Source organism: Pyrus communis, chromosome 8, assembly GCF_963583255.1.
Source record: "Pyrus communis chromosome 8, drPyrComm1.1, whole genome shotgun sequence".
Lineage (NCBI taxonomy): Eukaryota > Viridiplantae > Streptophyta > Magnoliopsida > Rosales > Rosaceae > Pyrus > Pyrus communis.
The window spans coordinates 8,153,226-8,170,708 of NC_084810.1; the positions used below are offsets into that span (position 1 = coordinate 8,153,226).

At 38.9% G+C, this 17,483-nt stretch overlaps 2 protein-coding genes across 4 annotated transcripts; one reads left to right on the top strand and one right to left on the bottom strand.

Annotated features, from left to right (window-relative positions):
- The first annotated feature begins 464 nt into the window (after positions 1 to 464).
- Positions 465 to 4,614, top strand: LOC137743264 (protein MLP1-like). The gene is made up of 3 exons (XM_068483133.1): positions 465 to 965; positions 1,665 to 1,787; positions 2,700 to 4,614. Exons 1-3 carry the CDS (start codon positions 564 to 566, stop codon positions 4,236 to 4,238), a joined length of 2,064 nt encoding a protein of 687 aa, XP_068339234.1. The 5' UTR covers positions 465 to 563; the 3' UTR covers positions 4,239 to 4,614.
- A 635-nt stretch (positions 4,615 to 5,249) lies between these two features.
- Positions 5,250 to 9,524, bottom strand: LOC137741752 (OVARIAN TUMOR DOMAIN-containing deubiquitinating enzyme 2-like). Of its 3 annotated transcripts, none has more exons than XM_068481474.1 (9): positions 9,392 to 9,524; positions 8,339 to 8,423; positions 8,187 to 8,232; positions 7,921 to 8,029; positions 7,475 to 7,566; positions 7,316 to 7,378; positions 6,440 to 6,555; positions 5,683 to 5,758; positions 5,250 to 5,557 (listed from the first exon to the last, which is right to left on the bottom strand). In XM_068481474.1, exons 2-9 carry the CDS (start codon positions 8,401 to 8,403, stop codon positions 5,501 to 5,503), a joined length of 624 nt encoding a protein of 207 aa, XP_068337575.1. In that variant the 5' UTR covers positions 8,404 to 8,423; positions 9,392 to 9,524; the 3' UTR covers positions 5,250 to 5,500. The 3 variants fall into 3 exon arrangements, with proteins under 3 accessions (XP_068337575.1, XP_068337576.1, XP_068337577.1); XM_068481475.1 differs by lacking the exon at positions 9,392 to 9,524 and adding an exon at positions 9,066 to 9,203; XM_068481476.1 differs by lacking the exon at positions 9,392 to 9,524 and adding an exon at positions 8,763 to 8,781.
- Between the last annotated feature and the right edge of the window lie 7,959 nt (positions 9,525 to 17,483).

Genomic DNA, 17,483 nt, shown 5'->3' on the forward strand with positions numbered 1-17,483 from the left:
ACATTATTATTTGACATATCGAGTGAAGTAAAATATTGTACAAAATGTCAAATTGTCACATAAGCTATCAATTATCATTTTGATGTTTAAAATTTAACATCTATTTTGGAGATGCTTTTACAAGCCCAAACTACAAGGGTCAAAATTAGCATCCTCACGATGAACCGTTTATTTGTTTTATACATATCAATGACGATACCCTTTAAATCACAACGTCTATTTTGTTAACAACGTGGTGCAATAGCTGTCCATGTCATCGACCTCGAAATCTCAGGAGTAAGATACGTAGTTGACCGTAGAAATACATTATACATACATGGAAAATCACGTTCGTATGTTTATACACTCTAATATTGTATTTTTCATACCTAAAATACCTCCTCTGTACATGTCTGTGTGCTTGTATGCATCCCCGTCTGTGTCACAGTCTCTCTCTCTCTCTAACTCTGTCTCTCTCTCTCTGTACTTCCTTCCCATTTCACAGTACACCCACACTACACACACACACACACCAGAAAACCCTTTACTTTCTCTCTCTAAATGGCTGAATCTCACTCAAGAAGATGAAGATACCCAGCAAGCCCCGGCACCTCTCGCCAACGTTCCCACCGCCGGACTCAGATCTTCACCTCCACAGACCCCCCACCACCCGCAAGAAGACCCGGGCACCCGGTTCGGCCCGGTTGAAGCGGGCCGGACTTCCGACCGGAAAGCGGAGCCGACCCGAGACGCCTTTGCTCAAGTGGAAGATTGACGAAGGCCCAGAAGAGCGCCAGGGGCACGGGGAGAGGCGAAAGGACCAAAATGCCCGTGAGGAGGACAGAGAGGACGGAGTGAGGAGAAAGGGCAGGAAGGGAAGAGAGGCCCCCTTGTCGGCCAGGAAGCTTGCCGCTGGTCTGTGGCGGCTGCAGTTACCGGAGACGGGTTCCAGTGTACCTGGACGTAATGGGAAGCTAGGGTTTCAGGTGAGCTTGGTCTCAAAGATCTGTAATTTTATGGTCAAATGGGTCTTCTTTGCAACCTTGGTTGAATCGCATTTGATTGGAGGTTGACCTTTTTATGTCAAAAAAAGTTGTTTAATTTTCTCGTTAATTCATTGGAAGTTGTTAAATCTGGTGTTCTTTTAGTTTGATAAATACTAATGTTGGTGTTGATATCTACGGTACTGTTGTTGTCTTCGTGTTTCGTTTCGATTTTTCGAATTGAGGACTAAGAAACCAGGCGTTGTGATTTCAACTCTGATCGATCTTACTGAGAAAATGTGTTCTTAAATTAGCATGAAATCTTTACCAATGCGGTAATGCTTGTAAGTTTCCATCAATTTCCTGCTAAGTATCTCTTATTTTGGTAATTAATTGACTGTTGAGATCTTTCATTAGTCCTGTATTGTTTTCTTAATTAAAATTAGTGGTGTCATGTTTATCTGAATGTATTAACATGGAACTGTGATATTCAAGCTATGATGGTAACGGCATTTATGCAATGCTTTGATGATTTCTGAAAATTCCGGCTCATTACGCTTTCCTTTGTTGTTCTGGGATCCCCGGGTCCTTGCGTGCTGTTTTAATACGTCTTGTCCTATCATGCCTTGCCCTCAACCAGCCAGTATTAATGCTGTTGTATACTCTGGATTTTGATATTCATTGCTGTTGTCTTCTTTTCAGCCTGACGTTGGCCATATTGGGGTACCATTTCTCCGTAATCGTAACAGCAAAGGATATGCTTCTGAAGCAAATGATCTTTTACAAAGCCCTAGGTCAACCTCAAGGAATGGGTTCTTGTCCAAGGTACATCTCTTCCTTAAATTCATACAATGATCTGTAAATTCTGAATGAACAACATCTTTTATGAACTCAAGTACAATACGATACAGATTTTTTTTTTTTATATTTTTTTAAAGCAATTACAATAAGATACCTTTATTGTCTTGTGCACGTGTCACACGTGCCGAGCAGTCCTTTAAGGCAAGCCATTTGGCATGAACCTTGGCAGATGATTTGCTTTGCAAGGATTGGCGTTATGGATACTCATTAAGAATTGTTGGTTTTGGAAGAAAAATAGATGTTTCATCAAGTAGTCATCTGTTTTGCTGTCCTCAGAAATTGAATATTATGTTATAAGGTTAAAGCAGTGTTACTCTTAGGATTTCTCATGGGTGAATTTAAACATTTAATTTTAATTACTCATATACGCTACGATATAGAGAATAATGATCATATTTGGATGAAAAATAAAGTAGAAATTTGGTGTAAAATGGGACGTATAGCTAATTCTTTAGCTGGATTAAAAGATATAGCTGTCTAAAAAGCAGCATTAGCAATCCCAGAAAGCTCTAGCAAAAAGATGGAAATTTGTGAGGGAGAATCATGAAGTAATTTCAGATTATGCAACAACTAAGGCTTGGCCGTTTTCCAAATAAAGAGAAAAGGCTACAATATGAAAATTTGTTATTATATGCATATATACATGTATGGATTGTTGGAACTAATATGGAATGCTGAAATGCGTTCAGGTGCAGCTCAGCTGGCTAAGAAACATGTCACTTGTATATATTCTCTGAAGTTATATAACAGACAGTCTCGTCCTTTTAACTTTTTCTTCGTTAAATTTGTTTCTCAACATCAATTTTTCCCGAAGCTGTTTAAGGTCTGTTTTTCCTGTGGTGTTACCTCTAATTTTAACTTCAACCTTCATTTCAGTTATCCAACTCTGTCATGGAGGGGCAAACAAAATGGGATCCAGTCTGCTTGAAAACATCAGATGAGGTACGGCAAATTTACAGCCAAATGAAGCTTCTTGACCAACAAGCAAGTGCTGTATCAGTTGTATCTGTACTTGAAGCTGAGCTAGAGCAGGCACGAGCTCGCATTCAGGAGCTTGAGATGGAACGGTGTTCCTCAAAAAAGAAACTTGAGCACTTCTTAAGGAATGTCAGTGAGGAAAGAGTTTCATGGAGGAGCCGAGAGCATGAGAAAGTCCGCGCATTTATTGATGACATGAAGTCTGAATTGAACCGGGAAAGGAAGAGTCGCCAGAGAACTGAGATAATCAATTCCAAATTGGTTAATGAGCTTGCTGATGTCAAGTTATCAGCAAAGCGATACATGCAGGAGTACGAGAAAGAAAGAAAGGCCAGAGAATTGATTGAAGAAGTATGTGATGAGCTTGCTAAGGAAATTGGAGAAGACAAGGCTGAAGTTGAAGCATTGAAGAGAGAATCCATGAAACTCAGAGAGGAAGTGGACGAGGAAAGGAAGATGTTGCAGATGGCAGAAGTCTGGCGTGAGGAACGTGTCCAAATGAAGCTGGTTGATGCAAAGGTGGCAGTTGAGGAGAAGTATTCTCTGATGAACAAGATTGTGTCAGATCTGGAGAATTTTCTGACGTCAAGAAGTGCAACACCAGATGTGAAGGAAATGAGAGAAGTAGAATATCTGCGACAGGCTGCTGCTGCTGTAAATATTCAAGACGTCAAGGACTTTTTTTATGAACCCCCCAATCCTGATGATATCTTTTCTGTGTTCGAAGAAGTTAATTTCGGTGAGCCTAATGAGAGGGAGATTGAGCAGTGTGTTGCTTACAGTCCTGCTAGCCATGGTTCAAAAATTCGTACTGTGAGTCCTGAAGGCAATGGAATCAATAAGGACTGGATCCAGAGACATCCAGTTGCATTTGTTGGTCATAATGGTGATATAGAAGAAGATGAGAGTGGTTGGGAAACTGTGAGCCATCTCGAGGATCAGGGCTCAAGCTATTCGCCAGACGGGAGTGCCCCATCTGTCAATAAGAATCGCCGAGAGAGTAATGTCTCAGAGAGTGGAACAGAATGGGAAGAAGAAGTTGAGGGAACACCAATTACTGAAATCAGCGAGGTTTGCTCGGTGCCAACAAAGCAGACGAAGAAGGTATCATCAATAGCAAGGCTTTGGAGGTCTGGCCAAAACAATGGGGAAAACTACAAGATAATCTCGCTAGAGGGAATAAACGGTAGGCTATCGAATGGAAGGATATCCACTAGGGGTCTGGTATCCCCTGATCGGGGTTCGGGTAAAGGCGGGCTTAGCCCCTCTGATTTAGTGGGGCAGTGGAATTCTCCTGAGACGGGGCATCACATTCGGGGTATGAAAGGGTGCATTCCGCTTGGCGCCCAGAAGCATAGTTTGAAGGCAAAGCTTTTGGAGGCAAGGTTGGACAGTCATAAGGTCCAACTGCGTCATGTGCTTAAACAGAAGATCTAGTAGTGAGGCAGAGTTTGCTCATAAAACGAAACTGATAAACCCAGGCAAGAATAAGTAGTTCCATTTCTCACCGCGCAAGGTACAAACTCCTGCCACTAGGAAATGCTCAAAGGCGGTCGCAAGGAGTCTCTGAATAAAATGCAGATGATCATGGACTCCCACGTCCGGTTTCGGGGGTCTTTGCAAGCGATTCAGAAAGCGCGAGTCATTATTTGTATCATTTCAAGTACAGAGGACACCATTTGTTGAAAATGGTAGACGAAGAACGATAACATTTCCTCCGTCTGTAATATGATGTATTTTGTTATGAGAAATGTTTCATTTTAGTTTCTTATAGGAAATGGAAAATCTGTGGTCCAAAACTTGTCTTTCCCTTAATCAGAACTGGAAAGGATAAAAAGCAGATGTTAGAAAGAAAATTTTGCATTAAGAAGCGGGATTTTCAACGGTACTCGGAGTATTTCATACTTCGGAGCACTCTAGAATAATGTAGAATTTGTTGAGAATCTATGAAATTTTGGAAACCTGTGGGGTTGGTACGAGGTGATGGGGAAGATCGTACGTGAAGCCAGAAGGGATCAACTGAGTAAAATGGTGGTACATTGTTACTGTTAGATTTTAGATTGGTCCCCGGCGTTGTGGTCCCGCTCCGAAGTCCCATGTCCGGTCCTGAGTGCCGGATCTAGGATCTTCGATTTGGGTTTCAGGTTCCAAGTAGTTGGATTAACTGATCACATTCTCGGTCACTTCGCCACCAAATTAATCACAGCCATCAGATGACTTGACTCAAATTTTCTACTTTTTAATGTAAATATATCTTACAAAATTGTAGAGATGAGATAATTTTATACGGTTCGTATTCTTTTCCAATACCAATTGACTGGATTTAATAAATTAAAAAAAAAAGAAAGAAAAATCAAAGAATATGTGTAAACAGAAGTGTGTAGAAGGAGAAAAAGAATGAGCGAAAAGTAATTGGAAATTGGTAGAACCTCGAGAGACAATCAACCATATAAAATGAAGAAGACTCGAGTAATAAATAAGGGAGGGGTAATGGCTGATACAACAGGTTGCATGAGACCCCATAAAATGATATGGGCAACCCACTACAAGTCTAGTTTTCCTTGTTTTTCTTCCTTTTGACGGTACAGTACTACAATGCAACATTTCGAGACTGAATATTATCACACGGTGGCCTTTCGACAGTCCAACGTTGTACTTATTTGACACAGCATGAAACAAATGAGTGGATAGCGATTCTGTTATCTGTATTCTTGAAAGTTGACATGCCCTGTCGCCCGTGCATGCTCCACAGCCTCCTGAATATATACATACAAGATTATTCAGTAACATAAGAACTTAAGAAATTTCATGTGCACAATCACACACGGTAAGAAACACCAAGGAGGCGAGGCAAACGGAATTTGTATTGTGGGGAACTAACCTTCTGGCCGACTAGTCCAAGTTGGCACACCCCACAGCGCAAAGTGAAGTTGGCAGTGTCTGTGTATCTCCTCTTACTGCAAAGAAGTATCATGGTGTTAAGGTATGCTCATGTATTAAGAGTTAATGCAGATACATATGCATATACCTCAGCTACATACGTAGTAGGAGCAATGGAAAAATGGACACCTAACAGGACGATGCACTCAATCATTGTAACCAAGATAATACATGAAACACACATTACCTCAAGAATTTTGACAATTTAGTCACACAAACTTAATATTTTTATTCCCCTTTTTTTTTTGGTAGGGTACGAATTGAAAGCATAACGTACAGGCAACACACATTTGGCATTTGTCATATAGTTCTTAATCATCTGAAGTTGACAACAAATTTATTCATTATAATTTAATGTTACCGCTAGTACAATACAGGTTCAACCGGTATATCCTCAACACATAGAGATCCGGAAAATTCAAGACACTGTATTTGTAATAAATTTGAAAACAATTGCTCAAGTTGTATAGGTTTGTAACTAGGTTGTGTAGTGAACTAGGAAACTTAGTCGCACACTTTAAAGCTTAGCGTGAAATGTCAGAAAGGAGTCCCTAATTCAGATACTATGTATCCGGTAACATCCAAATATGCTAGTCACAGACTAAAACCCCAAGGGACATGTATAATGATTTAACATATTATGCGTCATAGTTTTTGTGCGTGTGCACTGAAATTAGAAGCCATCATGAAAGTAATACCTTTGTTGCTCTTTGACAAGGTTAAGAGTGAGCCCCTCAACTGGCCCAATGGAACCGTTATGGACTGCAAATATTGTCTGATCAAACTCCTCTGGAGCTCCCTCGAAGGGAGACATCTGATACAACAGAATAAAGAATTCAGCCATCATTTAAGTGGAAAAATCAAGTGCAACCTCCAGCACAAATGGGGGATAGCAAAAATAGTGAACCAAATAAGAAGTATGCCAGGTGAATAAACAGATTGTAATTACCAAATGCACAACAAAGACCACTTATTCTTGAATAAGTAAAAACTATCCCACACAAGTATAAAAATTTGCCCAGCTCATGGTCGGCTTTTCTTCCCCTCTCCCCCTCCCAGTTTTTTACATGCTCAAACCCATACAAGAGAACAGAAGAGTAAATCATCTGGTTCGTACGGTTGGCAAGATGTCTCATGAGGGAAGAATATTTATGTTGTGTTTGGATAAGGTATTACCAAGTACCAAGGGATTTAGGCATACATTAGCAAGAAATGCACAACAGAACAATAGATCAATGGATTTGAAATGACTAGACACAATGCACTTAGAGGGATTTGTAAATGACTACTTGAAAGAGTCATTTGAAAATCCTTTGTTTAGCCATTTAGTGGCTTCATAATGCTCATGTTACATGTGGTACATTTTCAATCCCTCTATCTAATGTTTTGTAGTGCGTTTCCAACTTTCCACCTACTTTAGCCTAAATCCCTGTCCTTGGAAATCCCTCAGCCAACCACATCATTAACGCCAACTTGAGGCCATATCGAAGCCACTTGTTAACAGTCCATCCACATTGACAACCAGAAAAATTCGTAAACAGAAAATTAACAAAAAAATAATCAGAGCCACATACAGCTAAAGCATCGTAATGAAGTCCATCATAGATCAACATAACCCTTTCGGAATACCTCTTCTCCTGTAAAACAGCACCGCATACAAAAATGGGCATAAACATTCAGAAATGGTAAGTGGGCAAGATTAATATACATGAGAATTCGCTACAAATGCTAACCTGACCATACAAATCACAACGTGTAGTCTGGATATCATACGCTGCGATTTCACGTCCATAATAATCTGCTAATATAGATAGCTCTATGGCACCTGCACACAAGATTGCAAATTAACAGTGTGCAAAACAAATCTAATAGTATCCCAGTTACTGATAGGGACAGAGACCTCAACGAAGGAAAAGAAAGATTTGAACTTTATCTTATAGACAAGTGGCCGCACAAACTATTTCTTGGACATTCAAGACACAAAGCTTCTGTCAAATATGAAATTCAATAATCCTCAATACCCTAGAAGAAGATCTAAGTCAGTCATGTATAATTAAGGTTTGGCTACTTAGTTGTGTATAAGAAATAACCAAACTATTATGAGAAAAACTTTTTATTGTGCATTTTGTTTGGTAACCAAGATTCAGATGCATAAGAACAGAAAGTTTTCTTAACAAACCTCCCCACTTCTCTGAGTCAAGAATCCAAGCACAATACTCTTCATTCGATTTACCAAGAAATGCTTCGGAATACTTAGTTGGATCACTTGCTACCGTTGCAGCTATAACCTTCACATCGTGGATGATCACAAAATGTAAGTATCAGAGAGTGATCAGTAAGTATTGCACTTATGCATGCACAATGCAAATCGGGGGCTATATATGCACAAGCACCCATGATTTGTATCTATTGTTGTATGCTTTTAAGCCTTGAATGTTCATATACCTGTCTCAATTCAGGAGCTTTTTTCTGGTCATGATCCATTACATACCTGCAAACGAAGGGCAAAAATTGAATAGAAAATTAGACATTAAATGACACAGTTCACTTCATTGCAATAGCCAATGGATAAAATAGAGGGTTGTACTGGAGCTTACCCGACCGCATTGAAGAGGCAACTATTGTCTGCGGGAATAACCCTTCTTACTACGATACCTTCCATATTGTAAATTATTTATACACCTGAAGCATTATAACAAAATGAAATTTCAAACAGTGATGGTTTTATCTATCCAAGTACATGTTTAAAATTGAAATACATGAACATTTGCTCAAAAAACAAGGACATGAAAAGCATTAAACCGCGTAGAAACGGTTCATTCAAAGAACGAACCCTTTGAGATTTCAACGAAAAAACAGAACAAAGATTATTACGAATACATACAAGAATTAGGATTCCATTCAAACTAAGCATCGACAGAGACATAAAAGAAATTTTATGTTAAGACTCCATCCTAAACTTAAATAAGAGACAATATGAAAAGGCGGCCGAGGAATCGAACAAAACCCAGCTTCACATACTCAGTTGATGATGACCAACCAGATTCAATTACCGGCAGCAGTCCATGATTGAACACATAAATGTAAAAAGGAACAAATATAGTGAACAGAAACAAAATTTACAAACTTTTACAAATTTTAATGAGGAAATAAATCTACAAAAAAGAATCAGATAATCCATGCTCATATCACTTTCTTCAAGGAGATAATTATCTCCAAAGCCTACCCACAAAATTACCCAGCTATATGAAAAAATAAAAATATATATCTATATGTATGTATTCTTCCAATAAATCAGAATATAATTCCAGAAATGAGACCAACCTTCAGATTCTGAAACAAAGTGATACAACAAATCCAGCTTGAAATCAACAAACCCAAAAGCAGAAATGATAGAAACTTGATAAATATATGCAAAAGAAAAAAAAGAAAGAAATTTCCAGATCTAGTAATGGTACCAAGAGTAGCTTTACAGTAAAGAAATTGGAGGGGACAAAAACAGAAAATAATGAGGACCCATTTGCATAATCAAATAAATATAAATGTCCACCAATCAAAGGATTACAAAAAAAAAAAAAAAAAGAAAAAAAAAAAACAAGAAGAAGAAGAAGAAAAAAAAAACAAAGGAGAAAAGAAGAAAAGAAACTCACTCTGGTCTGCTAATAATTAGATATGAAGGGGGTGTCGTGTCGTGGCTTTTCTCCTGGTTTTGGGTATGGCACTGTGTTTTTGTTGACACAATTTAAAAGGCGGGCGCCGAACGTAACTTTGATGTTTTTCTTTATCCTTTGGGAGGGTGGCGAAGGTGGGATTAGGAATTAGAACAAAGTGCGGACGACGACATATTGCCGCTAGTGTGGGGTCCAACCCAAACTGATTATCATGATGCTTGATTTAAAAAATAAAAACTAATGAAAAAGGTTCAAAAATTTTGAATTTTAATGATAAGAACAAAATAAAGAGTAAAGTGAATAGTATCAGGATTGACTTTTTAGTGTAAAAATGTGATTTTTCGTTAAAGTGAACAATACCGTGACATTTTCGTTAAAACTTCCTAATTTTAATTTATTTAAAGAAAATTGTTAAGGAAACCCTTCTAAAGTGAGATTTTTGACGAATTCTCTGTTACCTTATAATTTAATACCAAAATTTGTGTCAATATTATAAAGAATTGTGGCAAAAACATGAGGTGTCATGTTCCATTGTCGCCTGAAGGGCCTAAAAAAGAGTTAGAACATGAGTTTAGTGTTCTTGTAATAGGGTTGGGTTGGACACAGAGTTCATAGAGAGTTTCACCTTCGAGAGAATCTTCTTAGCATATCTCATTGGTGTTATTGCTTAAGTGAAAGTTAAGGGCTTGTTTGGTATCTTTGTTGAATCTGATTTTTTTTTCTTTTTCAAAATAATGAATGTAGCTAAATTACTTAATACTCATTAATTTTAAAAACAAAAATTTGATTCAATAAAACAAGCCTATAAAATTCCACATCACCGCTAACAATAAAAAAGACAACATTAGTGTTTTTCAAGCAAAATGTTAATTCTATGTGGCATGATGTGAATTGGCAGCAAAGGTGAATTTGATAACAACCTCAAATCCATTTTAATTAATTAATAAATGTTTTTGTATCATTTTTATTATTGTTTTTTGTTCTAAAAATATTTATTACAATTATGAAAATAAATCATGTAATGAATAATAGTTTAAATTTGACATTTCGGGTGGATAGCAAAACTTAAAAAAGATCAAAGTGCCTATAAGATTCAATTTTAAATTTTAGGTTTAAAATTTGACATCTCCTACATCTCCTTTGGAGATACTCGAAACTATTCTTTCAAAAAATAGGGACATTGAGGCCCCCATCAAACAATAAAAAAAAAAAAAAATCTTAAAGTTACCAATCTTACATCTACGCTATTTAAGCCTAAACTAGATATGTTCCATATTTCCATTAGAAACTGAATTTTGTTATTTGAAGCTAAACACTTTTGCTTATGTTAGTTTGCATTAGTTATGCTATAAGAATTAGAGCTAATCTACTCAATTTTCAGTTTAAGTCACATGACTTGCACTTGATACATTTTATACACTATTCATGTACGTGTATTTCTTTTCATTGGTTTTGGTATTGATATTGGGTTACTTAAAGTCATGCTTTTCTTCTAGTAACTTAGGAGGTAAGAGAAGGGAAGAACAATGAATGTACGCACGTATCAATATGTGGGCCACGTGAACATTAAAAAATTTTAAAAAAACTCAATAGTTAAAAGTTAAACAATTTTTAAAAATTAAAAAATTAAGAAAACCTAAAACCCTAAAATTGTTTCCTAGATTCCCTCTCAATTCCTCCTTGCTCTTTGTTTCGAAGATTCCTCGCCACCTCTCTCTCACTCATCCCCTCCTCCTCCTCCGTCCCAAAACACTCTCAACCTCCAACTCCTTCTTCTGCCCTAACCAAAAACCACCCTCTCACTTCTCTACAACACCATATCGAACTCTTGCAGCTGTCGCCCAGAATCTCCTAGGCGAGGGCGATGTACAACGACGGCAAGGTTTAACAGCAACCGACGATCGTAAGGGCTTCATGTGCAGCAAACTGTTAGGTACCAGCTGCATAGAGGAAGATATATAGAGTAAAAAAGATAGAATACAGAGAAAGGATAAAGGTTAATTCATTTCATAATCCCAAAAGGAAGATACACATGCGGCATATATCTCCAACAGCCAAAACAGACAAAAGAGCACAGGTGCTGATTCACCAGCCAACAACCATTACAAATACCATAATAGATAATAAGTATAAAGTAGCAAGGCCTAAACTATAGTATATATGGTCATAACACCATGAGTCTTGATAAGGTTCTAACGTTGCACCCTCCTTACAAGGAGCTTATCCTTAGGCAACAAATTCAGGAAAACGAGCAAAGATCGAATCGACATCCTCCCATGTTGCGTCATGATCTGGAAGGCTTTCCCATTTGATTAACCAACGAGTGTGCAGTTAACATGTTTGAACATACCACCCTGCAGGATTTTCTCAAGGGACCACATGAAGGTACCATCAAAAGCTACTGGAGAAAGAGCCGGAGAAGCTACAATATGAACATCAATCTTGGGTTTAAGCAAGGACACATGGAATGTAGGTTGAATGCAGGAATGAGGAGGAAGGTCCAATGTCTAAGCAACCTAGGCAACCCGAGCAAGTATCTGGAAAGGATTATAATAGCAAGGAGCCAGCTTCGGACAATGGGTTTTGGACACTGAAGTTTGACGGTATGGCTGCAGCTTAAGGAAAACCTAATCCCCAAGTTGAAAGGACCTTTCGAACCGATGTTTATCAGTTTGTTGGCACATTCGGTGTTATGTCAGTTGTAAGTTATCACGCAAGTGCTTGAGCAATGCATCCCTATCACGAAGAGTGACAACGATGAGATGAACGGGCGAAGACCCGGGCAAATAAGTTGACACCATGGGAAGAAGGTAACCATATACTGCCTGGAATGGTGTCATTTGAATGGCCGACTAGAAGGTGGTATTGTACCACCACTTGGCCCAAGGTGACCACTAAATCCAGTTGCAGGGTTTGTCTATCACATAGTTGCACAAGTAGTGTCCCAGGGTGCGATTGAGCACTTCTGTTTGCCCGTTGGATTGGAGGTGATCGGCAAAACTCTTGCAGAGTGTCGTGTTCTACTGTTTAAAGAAGGTAGCCCAGAATTCACTAATGAAAATAGGATCGCGATTACTGACTTTGGAAGCCAACATGCCATGAAGGCTAAAAACCTCTTGAATAAAGACCTCAGCAATCTTAGACGCAGAATATGGGTGTTTGATTGGAATGAAATGCCCATATTTCGAAAGCCGATTGACAGCCACCAAAATAGCATTTCTGCCATGGACCACTGGAAGACCTTCAATAAAATCCATTGTGATGTCAGTCCAAACTTGTGTGGGAATGGACAAGGGCTGCAAAGGACCAAGGGGTTTGATGGTTTCATAGTTGATACATTGGCAAATATCACTAGTAGCCACAAAAAATTTTAGACCCTTTTTTACACCCCGCCAATTGAAATTGGTTGTCAAGAGCTTATAAGTGCGCAAGAATCCAGAATGTCTCACTGATGGAGATGAATGAAACTACATGAGAAGGCGAGAATGCCAAGGAGAAGAGGTAGGCACAAAGATACCAGTCTTGTAATATATGAGATAACCCAGGAGCATAAAGGACCCTGGACTTGTCGGTTCATGTTGCAAGGTTGTGACAAGGGCAACAACCTAAGAATCTGATGCATAAGTCGCTTAAATGTCGGCAATACAGTCAAAAAGGGGCTGAGAGAAACCCATTAGTGAGAGTATCTCAAATCGACGAGATAGAGCGTCGACCCCTGTATTGTATTAACTAGAAAACAGAGTTTTGACATTGAACAAGATCTTTAGAAAATGGAAGAGAATCAAAGAATCAAAGAAAAGCTTAGAACTCAGAAGAGGAAACGACTTCACTGTATTGTATTGTCAAAAACATACTCGCGTTATTACAAGAGAACCAAATATAAAGGAATATCACTATTTGCTTAATGACCAAGCTACCCCTCAACATATCTAACTAAATCTTATCTATTTAACCAAATCTTACAACTCTATCCAACTGTCCTTACAACCAATTCCAACTGATTTGCTGACCTGGCAGCTACCATATGACCATACTCATCATCCCCCCTCAATCTCAGGTAGGGTGACCAACCCTGAGATTGCAGCAATGCTTGAAAAAGGCAGGTCCATGGAGACCTTTGGTAAGAACATCAGCCGTTTGTTCTGCAGTGGGAACATATTGAACTTGTAAGTCATTCTTCTAAACCTTCTCTCTTACAAAGTGAAAATCAGTATCCAAATGTTTAATCCGTGTATGAAACTCAGGATTAGAACATAAGGCTAACGCAGAGAGGTTATCACACTGTAATAATGGTGGCATTGACAAGAACTGATGAAGATCTTTGAGCAGCAACCGGATCCATATTACATCAGATGCACAATGAGCTAAGGCCTTATACTCAGCCTCTGTGGAGCTCCTAGAAACGGAGGACTGTTTCTTTGATTGCCACGAGATTGGATTATGTCCCATATACACCACAAAACCTGTAATAGATCTTCTAGTATTAGGATCAGCTGCCCAATCCGAATCAGAGAATGCTATAATAGAGTTGTCCGGAGATGTAGAATATGTAAGACCACACATGGCAGTACCTTGAACATATCGAAGAATCCGTTTCACAAGACCATAATGAACATCAGTAGGTGTATTCATATACTGACAAGCAATGTTGACAGCATAGGAGAGATCTGGTCGAGTAAAGGTAAGGTACTGTAAAGCACCAACAAGACTGCGATACATAGTGGGATCACTTAAAGGAGTGCCATCAGATGCTAAGAGCTGAGTATGAGGCTTACATGGTGTGGATGCAGGCTTGCAATTGTCCATACCAGCTTTGTGAATCAAATCTTTGGCATACTTAGATTGATTCAAGAAAATATCACCATTAGCATGATACTGAATCTGCAACCCGAGGAAATAAGACAATCTGCCCATGTCTTTGAGATCAAAAACATCTCCCAATTCTTGAATAATAGCCTGAACCTTTGTGGCATTAGATCCTGTTAGGATAATGTCATCAACATATAATAATAAGGCAATAACATCAGTGCCATCATGTTTGATAAACAGACTGTTATCGGATTGAGACATTGTAAATCCCATAGCTGGAAGATAGCCTGTAAACTTAGCATTCCAGGCCCTATGTGCCTGTTTCAAACCATACAGAGATTTAACCAATGTGCACACAAAATCAGGATGTGTAGAATCCACAAACCCTTGAGGTTGCTGCATGTAAACCTCTTCTTCTAAATCTCCATGTAAAAAGGCATTTTTAATGTCAAGTTGCCTTAATTCCCATTTGTTTTGAGCAGCAAGAGAAATAATCAACCGAACTGTAGTATGCCTAACAACAGGACTAAAGGTTTCAAAATAATCCAAACCAAACTCTTGAGTATAACCTTGAGCCACTAACCGTGCCTTATATCTAGATATTGTACCATCAGGATTCCTCTTCAATTTATAAACCCACTTACTACCAATGATAGATCTATGTGTTGGTGGAGGAACCAACACCCAAGTCCCTTGACTGGTTAAAGCATCAAATTCTTCTTGCATGGCATTTTGCCAATGAACATCAGATGCAGCATGCTTAAAAGATTTAGGCTCAGACAGATCATTCAGACTAGCCACAAATGAAAAACCATCAGAACAAGACTCCTGGACATCAAGCTGCAATGAGTGTAATTCTGGTAAGGATGCTATGTAATTAGCATAGGTCTTCCTCGAAATGGCACCAGTTTGTAACCTAGTTTTCATTCGTGGAGGAGAAGAAACAGTAGGATGTGGAGTACCCCCAGTAGAAGATGAAGGAATGGGAAGAATAACCTCCAGTTGTGCAGGATCAAGGACAGGTAACACCAAAGCTGTCGAGGAAGATGAGGGAGTTGTTTCAGATTCAGGGACAGTCAAAGACGGACTCAGCTAGCCAGACAATTGCTGAGAAGGATGCAGAGTAGTAGAATCAGACAAAGTAATACCATTTCGACCCACAACACCATCGAGAGATGAAGCATCTGTAGGCACTGAAACTGACTGTGGCATAAAGATAGTAGAATGTATTGGAGAAGATACATGTGTGGAATCGGAAGAACTACTTCCCTGAGATGTAGTCTGCAATGAAAGCAGGGACTTATATGGAAACAAATCTTCATCATGAATCACATGCCGAGAAATGATAAATTTCCTAGACTTTAAATGGAAACAGATAACTCCTTTATAGCCAGAGACATATCCCATAAAAGCACATAACAAAGCCCTTGGTTGCAATTTATTCACATTGTAAGGTCTAATGTATGGATACACCGCAGTACCAAATATTTTAAGCCCTTGTAAAGAAGGAGAAACACCATATAGACTTTGATATGGAGATTGCATACCTAAAGCCTTGCAGGGCATTCTATTAATCAGAAACACAGAATGTGCACAAGCATGATACCAAAGATCTTGAGGTAACTGAGCAGTAGTCATAAGGGTAATAGCAGTTTCCACAATGTGTCTATGTTTCCTCTCAGCAAGTCCATTTTGTTGAAGAGTGTATGGACACGAAATCATATGTACAATGCCCTTATGGTTCAGAAAATCAGCAAATCTTTTACTTATATACTCCCCACCACCATCAGATTGCAAACACTTAATTCCAATATTAAACTGAGTGAAGACAAAATTGTAGAATTTCTGAAAGACATCAACCACTTCTGATTTATTGATTAAAGGAAATATCCATACAAATCTGGTAAACTCATCAATAAAACTGACATAGTATTTGTAACCTTCTATAGACATAGTAGGTGATGGACCCCACAGATCAGTATGCACCTTTTGAAAAGGAAAGTTACAGGACTCGTTTCTAACATGAAATGGCAGTCTACACATCTTGCCAGAAATACAACAAGAACACACATGTTGATGAGAATCAGGAGAACAAACTATACTAGACTGTTTCAACATTACAGACAACACTTCATTGCTTGGATGACCACACCGTTGATGCCATACTTCAGACTTTATTTTCTGTCCAAGAAGAGCCACTGACTTCCGAGATGAAGACTCTGAACTTCACTGGAATCCGAAACAACTCACCCTCATTTGTCATTCCGTGATACAGAACAGCCTTGGTTACCTTGTCCTGCACAAAGAACTCATGATCATCACATATAAACCAACAAAAATTATCCTTGCATAATTGTTTAACTGACAGTAGACTAACTGCAATAGTAGGAACATGTAAAACTGTTCTGAGAAGTAAAGACTGAGGTAAAGTATGTAAACGTGCAGAACCAATATTTTCGATTTGCAAACCTTCACCATTTCCAATAGTAATCTTATCAGATCCTGCATAAGATGAGACTTGCTGCAGGGAGTTCAAATCAGCAGTCATATGGTGCGAAGCACCAGTGTCTACTATCCAAGAATCTTGAGGGAGAAGATTAGAAGAAGCATGAGCTTGCATAGCAGTCAAGGAAGGAGCAGGAGATGTGCCTTGATAGGCAAAGTTATTACGATGATGACAATCCAAAGCACTATGACCACGCTTGCCACATATTTGACATTCCACAACCTGTCCCATCGAACTAGGACTAGTAGATCGCTTCCAACAATTAGGGGCTGTGTGACCACGTTTAGAACAGATTTGACATTCTGGAACAATATGAGATCTAGTTTCAGTATTCCTTGACCAAGACTGCCAAGTACCTCCACTTTGTTTAGGACCAGAAAACTGTCCACGTCCACTACCAAAATTTGGACCTCTATAGCCCCCATTAGGCTTAGAACCAGAGAAAGGCCGCACACCATGATTGGAATTAGGAAATGGCCTAGAAGAATTACTATTGCCCATAAAACCATAGACATTTGTAAAATCAGGATATGTAGGAGGCAAAGATGGAGGCATCATGTATGAATTAGGAGAAAATGGAACTTGAGGAAACATAGAACCATCCATAGAATAAGGAATCTGTGGAAACATTGGACCTGGTGGCAGAGCAGGCAGTGCATTAGAACCCTGAGACATAAATGGCATACTCACAGGTGGAGCATTATTGGGAGCTCGAGTAATAGTACCACCAGTGGAGAAAGGAACATTATCAGAGTT